The following is a 13,110-nucleotide window of genomic DNA, read 5'->3' as shown; positions in this document are numbered from 1 at the left end:
GCATTATCAGACCTACCATTCTAGCAATGTAAGTTGTGCTTCTGTCTAGTTTAAAGTTGGATCAAGGCAGCTGTAGAGTTAGTCAGAAGGTTGAATTCAAGCCTCACTCCAGAGACTTGAAAACAAGACGCAAGCTGACACTCCAGTACAATACTCAAGGAGTGCTGCACTGTTGGAGGGGCCATCTTTCGAATGAGACATTAAACCATCCATCCTTTCAGGAGGATGTAAAAGATCCTGCTGCACTATTTCAAAAGGGAGCCAGTGAATCCCCCCTGGTGTCCTAGTCAATATTTATCCCTCAGCCGACATCACTAAAGCTGGTCATTATCACATTGCTGTTAGTGGGAGCTTGCTGTGTGAAAATTGGCGTTTCCTAGAATTGCAAAAGAACTTTGTTCCATAAAGTGCTTTGAAATGTCATGTTGGCTGTAAAGAGCTTTGATGTGTCCAGAGGATGTGAAAGGCACTATAGAAATGCAAGTCTTTCTTTCAACTGTTACATTGTATATTATGATTTGTTAAATATTAAAAAGAAAATTTGCTTTCTTTTTGTAGAATTTGCATTGATCCAAATGATGACTTGAAAGCTGGCCTGTTAGCACAAGCTGAGTCACAGGAAAACATTCTAACTCCAGGGAAATGGCAGCACCTGGCACTAAGTTATGTGCAACAATCGGAAAGCAAGAAGAGCGTTCATGGCAAGCTTTCTCTTTGGGTATCAGGCCAAAGGTAAGTTACTTGTGATAATCTATACCTACCTTATCAAATCATTTCAAAGACCTCAGTTTGATTAACCCCTCAATCTGCTGAATTCAGGACAATACAAAAGTTATGCAACCTGTCTTAATTTAACCCTTTAAACTGTGGTCTAATTCTGGTTGCTTCAGTGGGGGTTTGACCAAGACTCAACATCTGAAGCATCACTTCCTAACTTCTGCCTTTCAGATCCTTGAGATAAAGGCTTTTTGTACCTGTGCACTAGTTTTTACTGTGTGCCTGGACATCCAAGCCCCCTAGCTTTTGGTCTGCTGTTAAGAAAATGTTTCATTTGTCATCAGCAGGGGTATATATCAGTCTATATAAGTCACTTAGATGGAAATTATATTTATTTATTATGGTGTATTTAATTTTCTTGTAAAGATGTATAAGATTTTAAATCATGAGGATTTAAATCATGAGGATTTAAATCATGAGGATCTACGGGCGGCACGGTAGCACAGTGGTTAGCACTGCTGCTTCACAGCTCCAGGGACCTGGGTTCGATTCCCGGCTTGGGTCACTGTCTGTGTGGAGTTTGCACATTCTCCTCGTGTCTGCGCGGGTTTCCTCCGGGTGCTCCGGTTTCCTCCCACAGTCCAAAGATGTGCGGGTTAGGTTGATTGGCCATGCTAAAATTGCCCCTTAGTGTCTTGAGATGGGTAGATTAGAGGGATTAGCGGGTAAAATATGTAGGGATATGGGGGTAGGGCCTGGGTGGGATTGTGGTCGGTGTAGACTCGATGGGCCGAATGGCCTCTTTCTACACTCTAGGGTTTCTATGATCTATGAAAGGTTGGGCCTATAGACATTGAACTTTAGAAGAATGCGAGGTGATCTTAATGGCGCATTAAGATTCTGATGGACTTGACTGGTTGGATGCTGAGAGAATGTTTCCCTTCCTGGGGGAATCTAGAACTAAGGGACAGAGATTCAGAATAGATGGCCGTGATTTTACTGGCTTGCCCCACCCATCGATAGGCAGAGAGAGTTGGTAAAAGTGCGCCGAGAAATCAGGATCATGCCCAATTCAATATATAATTTCTCAGTTCTTGCAATCTTATAAGCACCGGATTTCTGGCGCGGTCAGCCTCTTGTCCATTTCCAGCGAGAGGCTGAATAATTTATTTAGATGTATTTAAATAGTGATTAGCATCTGTTTAGTGAGCCTGGTGCTCAAGCATCTGGGCTCACTTGCCTTTATGGCCTTGCTGGGAGAGGTTCTCTCCATTGAGGAAAACACTTGCTCCCCATGAACGGGGGAACAGCCGTGTTGCCCTCGCCAGTAGAACCGGAGGCACCCTGGAGAGTTTGAGGGCAAGGGGGGTGCCCCTTGGGCAGTGCCAGCCTGACACCTTGACAGTGCCCACTGGGCAGTGCCAGGTGGCGGGGCCCAGAGAGGCATGACCTGGAGGAGGCAGAACCAGGCTGGGGCGGCCCGATTGGGGGGTCGTGGCCCGCTGTGCTCTCTGCTTGCGATCAGTAGGCTCTGCTGCTCTGCAGGTGATTGGTGTGGCGGGATGCAGGGGGGGCTATATTTTCAGGCAGTGTGAGGCTCCGATTGTCCGCGGGCCCCCACGATCGTGAGGGGAGGCGCTGGGTTAAGGCTGGTTCCAGCAGCAGAGGACTGACAGATCTCTCTCTCTCTGTCAGGCCTCTGCTGTGTGTCTGCACATGTATAATAGCTCCCTCTGCTGCCTGATCAGGCTGCCTTAATAGCTAGAAACAGTCTAGCTCATCTTTTCCTAGCACTCAGTGCATAAGATTGAGAGTTGACAGCAAATTAGATGTGGGATGAGTTTTACAAATGGAATTTTGTCCTGAACCCTTCTGTATTTCCATTCCAAACAAATAATGTAATGAAGGGTTTAGTGTGCTTTAAAATGGTGACACCACCGAGAGTTTTTGAATTATGAGAAATTCATTAATTGTGGGTTTGTTTTCTTTACAGCCAAGAAAGTTAAGGGGATATTTAAAAATTGAGAGGTTTTGATGAGAGTAAATAAGGAAAAATTGTTCCCACTGGCAGATCAGAGAGACAGATTCAAGATAATTGCTAAGAGCACCAGAAATGAGATGAAGAGAAAATATCTTGCACAAGTTATGAGCTGTAAAGCACTGCCTTAAGGGGCGGTAGAAGAGGATTCAAAACAGAATTAGTTAAATGCATGGAGGGGAAAACTTTTCAGAGCTAGGGGAATGCGATTAATTGGATAACTCTTTCAAGAGCCAGCACAGGGATAATGGGCTGCACGACCTACTTCTGCACTGTATAACCACTGAGCCATGAAAGTATTTTGCTGTTGAGCACAATCTGGGCACTTTGTCAATGATAACCTGAATTTATCAGCCCCTCTCCAATTAAGGGATTTCCGTGTCCTGTCTTTTATTATTTAAGTTTCCTGAGGCAGGATGTATGTTATATAAGACTGCCTTATTGAACAATTTTTATTTCATGATAACATCTTTGACCCGAGGGACTGCAGTTATTTGAACTGACATTTATAATTCTAACAGGTTCTGACACTTTCACCTATGTTATTAGTGAATTATGTAGCAACTTTGTAAACCCTGCTGCATCACCAGTTTACATGTTTATCTGAATTCAGAGCAGAAATACAAGACTTTCTCTTTTTCAGCCAAATGGTTACATTGGCTCTGATGCATGTGCAGTAATAGACTGGTTAGTTCCATCAGTATAGGTATGGGTGGGTTCAGTGATGGTTACTTGCCAGCTTGACTCAGAATAAAGAATTGACTTTTGGAGAAATATAGGGTTGTTGTTGGTATTGAAGGAATATAAACCTTGCACGCATCGCTGCTTTCTGGAGAGAAGGAAACAAACTGAGGGTGAATCCAAATACTGGTGCTGTTGGTAAGATCGTCTGTTTTCAGGGATGTGAGGAAATTGGATTAATATCAAAGGTCAGCATTTCTACTGCCTAAACCAGCTAGTTCACTTTGGCTCAAAATCAATATATTTACAAAATATTGAAAGGTGAACAGTGAAATAGTACTGAAGCAAATCTGTTATATACATGCTTTGAGATTCTGATGGAAAGCCGCCTTTTAAACTGCAGATAGAATAGAATGGTTACAACCCAGAAGGAGACCCTTTAGTCCTCTGCCTCATCTCTCTACAAGAGCAACTCAGTTGGTCCCACTCCCATTCATTCCCCATAGCCCTGCAATTTCTTTCTCCTCCGATAGTTATCCAATTCCCTTTTGAAATCCACGATTGAAGCTGTCTTTATCGTACTCTCAGATGCTGAATTCCAGGTCATGACCATTTGCTACGTTCGCTAGATTAGTTTTTTCAAATGTCACCTTTGATTCTTTTGTTGATCACCTTAAATCAGTGTGCTCCTAATTCTTCCACCACTGGGAACAGTTTTTCATTATCTACTTTGTCCATGCCCTTCATGAGTTTGAACACCTTTATCAAATCTTTTCTAAGAACAGCCTCAGCTTCTCTGATTTGTTCACCTAACTGAAGTACCTCGTCCCTGGCATCAATCTCATTAATCTTTTTTTGCCCCCGCCAATGTCTTCACATCCTTCCTAAAGTTCAGTGTCCAGATTTAAATACATACTTCAGTAAAGGCAGAAGTAATGTTTTAGAAAGGTTCACCGTGACTTCTTTGCTTTTATACTCTATGAGCCCGTGTCCACTGAGTGTAAATGACAATGCAGACTCATGGATTCTCACCGCCGAGATTTCATTTCCTGATTGTCCCTGCCCCTTGCCGATGATGTAATGAGGTTCCTGCCCACAAAGGTTGGGAACCTCATTTAAATATATTCAAATATTATTAACAAGCTTCCCAGCCCCATGATCGCTCCTCACTGAATGTTCATACTATGCCGATGTGACAGCTTTATAAGAACAGGATTCAGGTCAAAGTGTTCCTGTTGGGGGAACAAAGGTAAGTATAGCGCCTGGGGGGAATGGGATATGCCTGGGCACTGCCCCTGGCACAGATTGGCAGTACCTCCTGGCAGAGGTGGTGAGGACACTTGTGATGGGGGAGCGAAGGCTGTGATGAGGTTGGAGGAAGTGGGGTGCCTGTACTACTGCTGATTGGTGGTGGGGCGGGGCGAGAGCCCTCAATACCTCCATGGGAGGGGAGGGGCGGGGGAGAGATGGGGCACCCTCCCCAATGCTTGTTGTGGTGGGGGTGGGGGGAATATGTCCAGCCCTGATAGGGGTGCCGTTGATCTTTGTGGAGCTGGCCTTATGGCTCTATCATGCCCACCACACCAGAGTTGCGGCATAAACGATGCCTCCAGATTTTATTTGCATTTGAGTGTCAGAAAATCTGGTCTGAAAACTTAGTTCTGCATTTGCCTTCTCAAACTTAACTATCCCCTTCCAATGACTTATGCAGATACACTCACAGGTTCCTTTCACTCCTGCTGCCTCTTTAGAATTGTATCCTTTATCTTGTATTGTCTCGTCTCTTGTTCTTCCCATCAAAATGTATCACTTGATACATCTTTGCATTAAATTTTACCTGCCAATTGTCTGCCCATTCCACTAGCCGTCCTGTGCCATCTTGAAGTCTGTCATTATTATCCATTATTCACAATGCTTCCGAGTTTTATGCCATCCACAAATTTTGAAAATGTGCCCTTTCAACCAATTCTAGGTTATTAATACAACTCACGAAAAATTCCAGTGCCAACCTTGAGGAAACCTGACTGTATACCTTTCTCCAGTTTGAGAAACAACCGCTCACCTGTTTCCTGTCACCGAGCCAACTTTGTATTCATGCATCTCCTATCCCTTTTAAAGCTTAAACTTTGCTGACAAGCCTGTTATATGGCACTTTTTTAAAATAGCTTTTGGAAGTTTGCAGGTGCAGGTGATCAAGAAGGCAAATGGAATGTTGGCCTTTATCGCAAAGGGGATGGAGTATAAAAGCAGGGAGGTCTTGCTGTAATTGTACAAGGTACTGGTGAGGCCGCAACTAGAGTACTGTGTGCAATTTTGGTCCCCTTATTTGCAAAAGGATATATTGGCCTTGGAGGGAGTACAGAGAAGGTTCACCAGGTTGATACTGGAGATGAGGGGGTTAGCTTATGAGGAGAGATTGAGTAGATTGGGCCTGTACTCGGAGTTTAGAAGGCTGAGGGGAGATCTTGTAGAGACATATAAGATAATGAAGGGGCTAGACAGGGTAGAGGCAGAGAGATTCTTTCCACTTAGAAAGGAAACAAGAACTAGAGGACACAGCCTCAAAATAAGGGGGAGTCAGTTTAGAACAGAGTTGAGGAGGAACTTCTCTCAGAGGGTAGTGAATCTCTGGAATTCTCTGCCCATTGAAGCCAATGGAGGCTACCTCGTTAAATATGTTTAAGTCACAGATAGATAGATTTCTGATCAATAAGGGAATTAAGGGTTATGGGGAGCGGGCGGGTAAGTGGAACTAAGCCACTATCAGATCAGCCATGATCTTATTGAATGGCGGGGCAGGCTCGAGGGGCTAGATGGTCCACTCCTGCTCCTATTTCTTATGTTCTTATGGAAGTCCATGTACATCAAATCAGCCATGTTCTCCATCAACCTTCTCAGTTACCTTACCAAAAACTCAATCTTAGTTAAACACAATTTGCCTTTACCAAGTCTGCGCTGACTTTCCTTAATCAGATTTGTCCAAGTGACTGAATTTTGTTCCAGATTTTTGTTTCTGAAAGCTTTCTAGCTCCTGAAATTAAACTGATTGGCCAGTAGTTGCTGGGTTTTCCTTCCTCCTAACAGCACTGTGGGTGTACCTACACACGGGGACCACAGCGGTTCAAGAAGGCAGTTCACCACCACCTCCACAAGGGCAGTTAGATTTGGGCAATAAATGCTGTCCAGCGATACCCACGTCCTGTAAATAAATATTAAAAATTCATCCACACACATACACTGCCATGCTGCAAATATCATAAAAGGTAACCTTAGTTAAATATGGTTGTATGGAACCTGTATCTCTCTGGATGGTTTATAAGTATTCACCGGGACTGAGGTAGCAAATATTCAAACATTCGTTGTTTAGTTTTTCAATGGATTGCTTCTTTTGTTTTGTTTTTTTCAGGAAATCTGATGTGGCCTTAGGTTATACTGTTCCTCGAAAGAGCAGCCTCTCCTCTGACAGTAATAAAACCTTTGCAATGGTTGGCCACTGTTTGACCCATCAAGAAGATTCCAGTAGGTTGACTGGAATGTGGAGTATTGGAAGCTTGCTTCTTTTTAATGGTAATGATTTGATAATTTAACTTTTTTTTAACATTTCTGATTGGTTTTTCTCTTGAGTACACAGAAATTACAACACAGAAATGGGCCATTCAGCCTAACCAGTCTATTCCACCATTTCCTCTCCAGACCAGCAAAAGTCCCTATCACATTTACTGCTATATTTCCGTATCCCTTCAACCCCTTTCAGCCATCCAGTTTTTAATGTTAACATAATTTGTGTCTCGTGCTTCAAGTATACTCAGTTGCGTAACGCTGTTTTAAAAAAAGTTTATTTTGCATGCTATTCTAAATCTTGTAATTTAATCTTGTATCTTTGGATGTTCATTGAAGTCTTCTCAAACACTTAACATCCTTCTGGCCTTGCACGACACAGAATCTGCTTCCATTCAGAGTCTAATTACTGCTGTTTTTCTAACAGAAATATCTTAATTCACACTTGAAGACATCGAATTCCCAATGTAATTTCTTAGTTAATTGTTTCTCCTTATCAATATCCCTTGCAGATTTTTTTGGATTCAAGAATACCTCCTATTATTGTCTCCAAATCCCAACACCACTCCCTGTTAGGTCTAAAATAAATCATTCTTCTGGACAGTGAACAGAAATGGTCTTAGAACTCAACCCGGTTAGTCGTTAATGGTCACTTCAAACTGCTCTGAAAAGTTGTTCTAAATCCTGTTTTATCCTTTGTAACAAATTTATTAGCCTTCCCCAAATTCCGTACCACATCACATTACCTGCTCATTTGCAGAGCTTACGCATCTCCTTCTTAGGCAGCCCCTCGGGATCAAAGATCACTTGCTTCCACTCTGGTTCGATGGGTTCTGCGATGGCTGCTAAGTCCAATGTGCAATCTGCAGACACGCCAGACAAATGGTGCTTGAAGGATTGGGTATAGGGGTTGTTTGGAGGTTTGTACGTATTCTCACCCATGCCTTGACTTTGCTTGTGCACGTTCCAGACAAGTCCCTCAATATATTTGGTGCCTTCCTGGATGAGCCATCTCTATTTTTGTTTTCCACAAGCCAGGGACTCGCATGAGTTAGCCGGTATGTTTGACTTCTTCAGGAATGTTTTAAGGATGTCTCTGTCCTGCTGGGAATCCACTGCTGTGACTTAAAGTAGAGCAATTGTCTGGTGTCAGGCATATGAACTACATCTCCCACCCATGGACCTGGCTTTGAGTAATTAGCACCTTGATGCTGGATATATTAACTTGGGAGAGAATACCGCTGTTGGACTGCCTTTCTTGCTGCCACATTTGGATAATCATCTGATGGCACTGTCGGTCGTACTTCTCCAATGCTTTAAGGTACCTACAGTACATTGTCCAAGTCTCTGAAGCATAAAGAAGTGTGGAGATCACTGCTTGTTCAGTAAACAGTGACCTTAGTCTCAGGTTTGAAGTCCTGGTCCTCATATGCTTTCACTGATTTCTGGGATGAACGGGTTAGCTTATAAGGAAAGGTTGAGCAGGTTGGGCCTATGCCCATTGGCGTTTAGAAGGACGTGGGGTGATCTTACTGAAACATATAAGATCCTGAGGTGACTTGGAGGGAAAAATCCTCTCTGTGGTGCCTCTTGTTGGACAAAAACCACACTGCAACTCCGGAAGGAACTCCATGGCACTTGAAGGAGACATTTGAAGAGGATTCTTTTGCAATGATCATCTTTGTGGCAGACAGCAGGGAGACTCCTCTGTAGGTACCACAATCTGACTTGTGTCTGTTCATGAATAAAGTCATGATCACAGTGCTCTGAGATCCTCAACAAGGGAGGGGAGAGAGCCCCCGATTCCTCCATCCGTGCCAATAGTGTATCTGTGTTTCAGAATTTCAGCAGAGATTCCATTTATCCAGAGGCCAGGTAAGAGCGAGATATCCTGGGAACGGTCTTCCCAGTTCTCCTCTCCATTTCTATGGTTGCTGCAACCTCAAAAATCCTTATGAGTCCTTCTCACCTATACTGTGGTCCTTTTGATTAGAAGCCTTTCCACTGAGGGATTAAACTCACCATCCCACCCACACTCCCTGATTTGTCAGGGAAACTGGAGGTGGGGTGCTAATGCCATGGCTCAACTACAGGAACCATGACAAAGCCTGGTAATTGGCCAAATGTGTTCCTGACCTGCAAATAATCCTGCTCTTCTAAGTCTGGAAAATTCTGCCCTGTAAATTTTAAAACCTTATTTTGTTAACCTTTTGATAACAGGAGAGCTGTTTATGGATTTTCTAGAAAATCCCCCAGCTGACTAACGTGTCAAAGGTAATAGATTGGTTAACTTCTGACTAGGCTGTGAACCTCTCACTAGGGTTTTAGGTTAATGGCCTTGTCAATCCAGCTTGAATCCTACGTCTTAGGGTGCTGTGATAGTACATAGAACTGCAGCATATACTTTTACGTTTTGGGACGGTTAAAATGTTGGATTTGGATGCAGAGCCTCTTGCCACAGGACACGTGATTCCTTGTCCCTTTCAACATTTACATATGAACTGAATGCTGTGACTAAGAAAAATCATAAACCTGCCAAATAATATAGAATGTTTTGGACTCTGAATGTACATGTGTATGGCCAATTAAATCTACCGAGCAGCACATAACATGTAATAAGAACTAGGAGCAGGAGTAGGCCACCTGGCCCCTCGGGCCTGCTCCGCCATTCAAAAAGATCATGGCTGATCTTTTCATGGACTCAGCTTCACTTACCCGCCCGCTCACCATAACCCTTAATTCCTTTACTGTTCAAAAATCTAACTATCTTTGCCTTAAAAACATTCAATGAAGTAGCCTCAACTGCTTCACTGGGCAGGGAATTCCACAGATTCACAACCCTTTGTGAAGAAGCTCCTCCTCAACTCAGTCCTAAATCTGCTCCCCCTTATTTTGAGGCTATGCCCCTAGTTCTGGTTTCACCCGCCAATGGAAACAACCTCCCAACTTCTACCTTATCTATTCCTTTCATAATTTTATTTGTTTCTATAGATCCCCCCCTCATTCTTCTAAATTCCAATGAGTATAGTTCCAGTCCACTCAGTCTCTCCTCATAAGCCAACCCTCTCAGCCTAGTGAATCTCCTCTGCACCCCCTCCAGTGCCAGTATATCCTTTCTCAATTAAGGATACCAAACCTGTACACAGTACTCGAGGTGTGGCCTCTCCAGCATCTTGTACAACTGCAACATAACCTCACTGTTTTTAAACTCCATCCCTCTAGCAATGAAGGACAAAATTCCATTTGCCTTCTTAATTACCTGCTGCATCTGCAAACCAACTCATTGTGATTCTTGCACAAGGACACCCAGGTCCCTCTGCATAGCAGCATGCTGCAATTTTTTACCAATTAAATAATAGTCCATTTTGCTGTTATTCCTACCAAAATGGATGACCTCATATTTACCAACATTGTACTCCATCTGCCAGACCCTTGCCCACTCACTTAGACTATCTATATCCCGTTCAGACTTTGTATCCTCTGCACACTTTACCACTCATCTTAGTATCATCTGCGAACTTTGACACACCACACGTAGTCCCCAACTCCAAATCATCTATGGAAATTGCAAACAATTGCGGTCCCAACACTGATCCCTGAGGCACACCACTAGTCACTGATCGTCAACCAGAAAAACACCCATTTACCCTCACTCTTTGTTTCCTGTCAGTTAACCAATCCTCTATCCATGCTAATACATTACCCGTAACACTGTGCACCTTTATCTTATGCAGCAGCCTTTGGTGCGGCACCTTTTTGAATGCCTTTGGAAATATATTAGTGAAAGTGTGCAATACTGGAATAATAAAGTATTAAGTTGTATTTTAGTGCATCCAGACTAGAATGTAAATCTCATTTTTCAATTATGTTAACGCCAGAGTATAGATCATTGCATTTAAACTTTGTGGATTGAAAGTATTTCTGTTTTCTGCAAATAACTTTACCTGCACTCAAACATGCATTTTATAATAGGTGCCAGGATAGGGCCAGAAGAAGCTTATTATTTATATGTCTGTGGACCTGACATAACCTCTGTCATGCCTTGTAAATATGGCAAACCTCAAGCAAATTACTCTAAGTATGTTACTTTGGAGATTCTACAATGTGATCAGATTAGTGAATTTCTCATGAAATACAAGGAAGTGGATACTGGCCCTCTGGTGGTGAGTAGAACACTCATATATATCTGACTTCTTTAAATCCAGTGCCAAATTATATGCTAAATGTATTATTATGATATCACTATTGACTAGGATTGTAATGTCACCATTGGAGATGAGAGTATTTTTATGCAGTGAATGGTTATGATCTATAATGCACTATCTGAAAGGATGGTGGAAGCTGATTCTAGGGAATTGACGTGTATTCTTGAAAAGAAAAATATTGCACAGCTCTGGGGGTACAGCAAGGGAAAATCCACCAAACCTGCACATCTTTGGAGTGTGGGAGGAAGCCGGAGCACCCGTAGGAAATCTACGCAGACGGGGAGAATGTGCAAACTCCACACAGACAGTGACCCGTGGTGGGAACTGAACCCGGATCCCTGATGCTGTGAGGCAGCAGTGCTAACCACCCTGCTACAGTTCTATGGTGAAACTATTAATGGTCGAGAGTAGGAGAAGTTAGAGGAGGTGGCCTACATGCAGTTAAAGAGGCAGGTTTTGAGATTATTGAAGGTGGAAATGAGAGGTAGCAAGGGGAAAGGGTTTTGAAGACTAGTTTTTTAAAAAAAGCAAGTTGCAAGGAAACTCCCTTGGAAACTTTCCAGCAGCATGCTATTGAGCAAGGATTGACCTGGTCCTCCCCATTTGGGATCTGGCCAAATCCAGTAATTTAATATTTTATTTGTTGATATTGTAGATCAGTGTCCAGTCTGTACATCTAACACTTTGATTTTTGTGTGACAGAGGAAACATTAATTTACATTTTCTCACCAAAGCTTGATGGCCATGAATCTTTTACAGGACGGTCTTGCCATTGTTTACAACCCAAGATGTCCTGCTCAATACACAATCTATGAGCCAGTTATTCGGCTCAAGGGCCAATCACGAACTGTGTCATCGCAAAGACCATTCAGCTTGAAGGATATCCAAAGCAATGTGGTGAAGCCCCAGCAACTGAAGAACTTGCAGCCTTTGGAGCATCAAGAACTTCAACGTGTCCTGCATAAAATTGGAGGAACTGGTGCATTCATCTTTCTCTTTGCCAGAGTATGAGATGGTTATTTTTGTGTTACTTAGCAATAGATGTTTGTCAATTTAATTATAAAATAAGATGAGCGCCTTAGATCACAGTTGATTAATGCATTACCCATTTTTGAATTGGTTCCCAATTTGTGCTCAGTTAGTTGATTTTGGATGGAATCACTGTAGAGGGTGAGTTACAGTTTAACTCAGCACTCTGATGCTAGAAAGGGAAAACTCTCCCCAGGATTCCCACTTCTGAATTCTGGTCACCCTAATATTGGAGTAGAACTGAGTTTCATAGAATTATAGATTCGCTACAGTGCAGAAAGAAGCCACTCGGCCCATCGAGTCTGCACCAACTCTCTGACAGAGCATTCTACTCAGGTCCTATCCTCGTAACCTCATGTATTTACCCTGCTAATCCCCATAACCTACACATCTTGGGTCACATGGGCAATTTAGCATGGCCAACCCACCTAACCTGTACATCTTTGTACTGTGGGAGGAAACCGGAGCACCCGGAGGAAACCAATGCAGACATGGGGAGAACGTGCAAGCTCCACGTAGACAGTCACCCAAGGCTGGAATTGAACCTGGCTCCCTGGCGCTGCGAGGCAGCAATGCTAACCACTGTGCCTACTCTGGCTGGTCAACTTGCTTGGTGAAATGTTTTGAATCTTACAACAGAGAAGGGACCATTTGGCTCATCATGCCTGTGACAGCTCACCCTACTTGGTGTATGTGATATCTGTACACACAGTGTATGTGATGTCTGTACACCATACCATACACATTCAGTGGCATGTCCCTACCAGCATTCAGCATAACTATCATAGCAAAGACTTGGCATTGAACCCAGGTCATCCTACAATGTGGTTTGGCTATTCACAGGATGATTTGGAAAACAAGTATCTTGGCCTTTATTTTTAC

At 43.1% G+C, this 13,110-nt stretch overlaps 1 protein-coding gene across 3 annotated transcripts in view; it reads left to right on the top strand.

The window, feature by feature from the left end:
* lyst (lysosomal trafficking regulator) overlaps positions 1-13,110 on the top strand; it is a 263,182-nt gene that overhangs the window by 150,825 nt on the left and 99,247 nt on the right. For all 3 annotated transcript variants that reach the window (XM_078213387.1, XM_078213385.1, XM_078213386.1), the window contains 4 exons: positions 559-732; positions 6,843-7,003; positions 10,967-11,157; positions 11,959-12,204. In XM_078213387.1, the coding sequence (XP_078069513.1) occupies positions 559-732; positions 6,843-7,003; positions 10,967-11,157; positions 11,959-12,204 (772 nt within the window). The remainder of the gene's footprint in view (positions 1-558; positions 733-6,842; positions 7,004-10,966; positions 11,158-11,958; positions 12,205-13,110) is intronic.

This window comes from Mustelus asterias, chromosome 5 (assembly GCF_964213995.1).
Source record: "Mustelus asterias chromosome 5, sMusAst1.hap1.1, whole genome shotgun sequence".
NCBI lineage: Eukaryota > Metazoa > Chordata > Chondrichthyes > Carcharhiniformes > Triakidae > Mustelus > Mustelus asterias.
The sequence above is the reverse complement of the archived record's forward strand: the minus strand, read 5'-3'. Positions and strand labels throughout refer to the sequence as shown.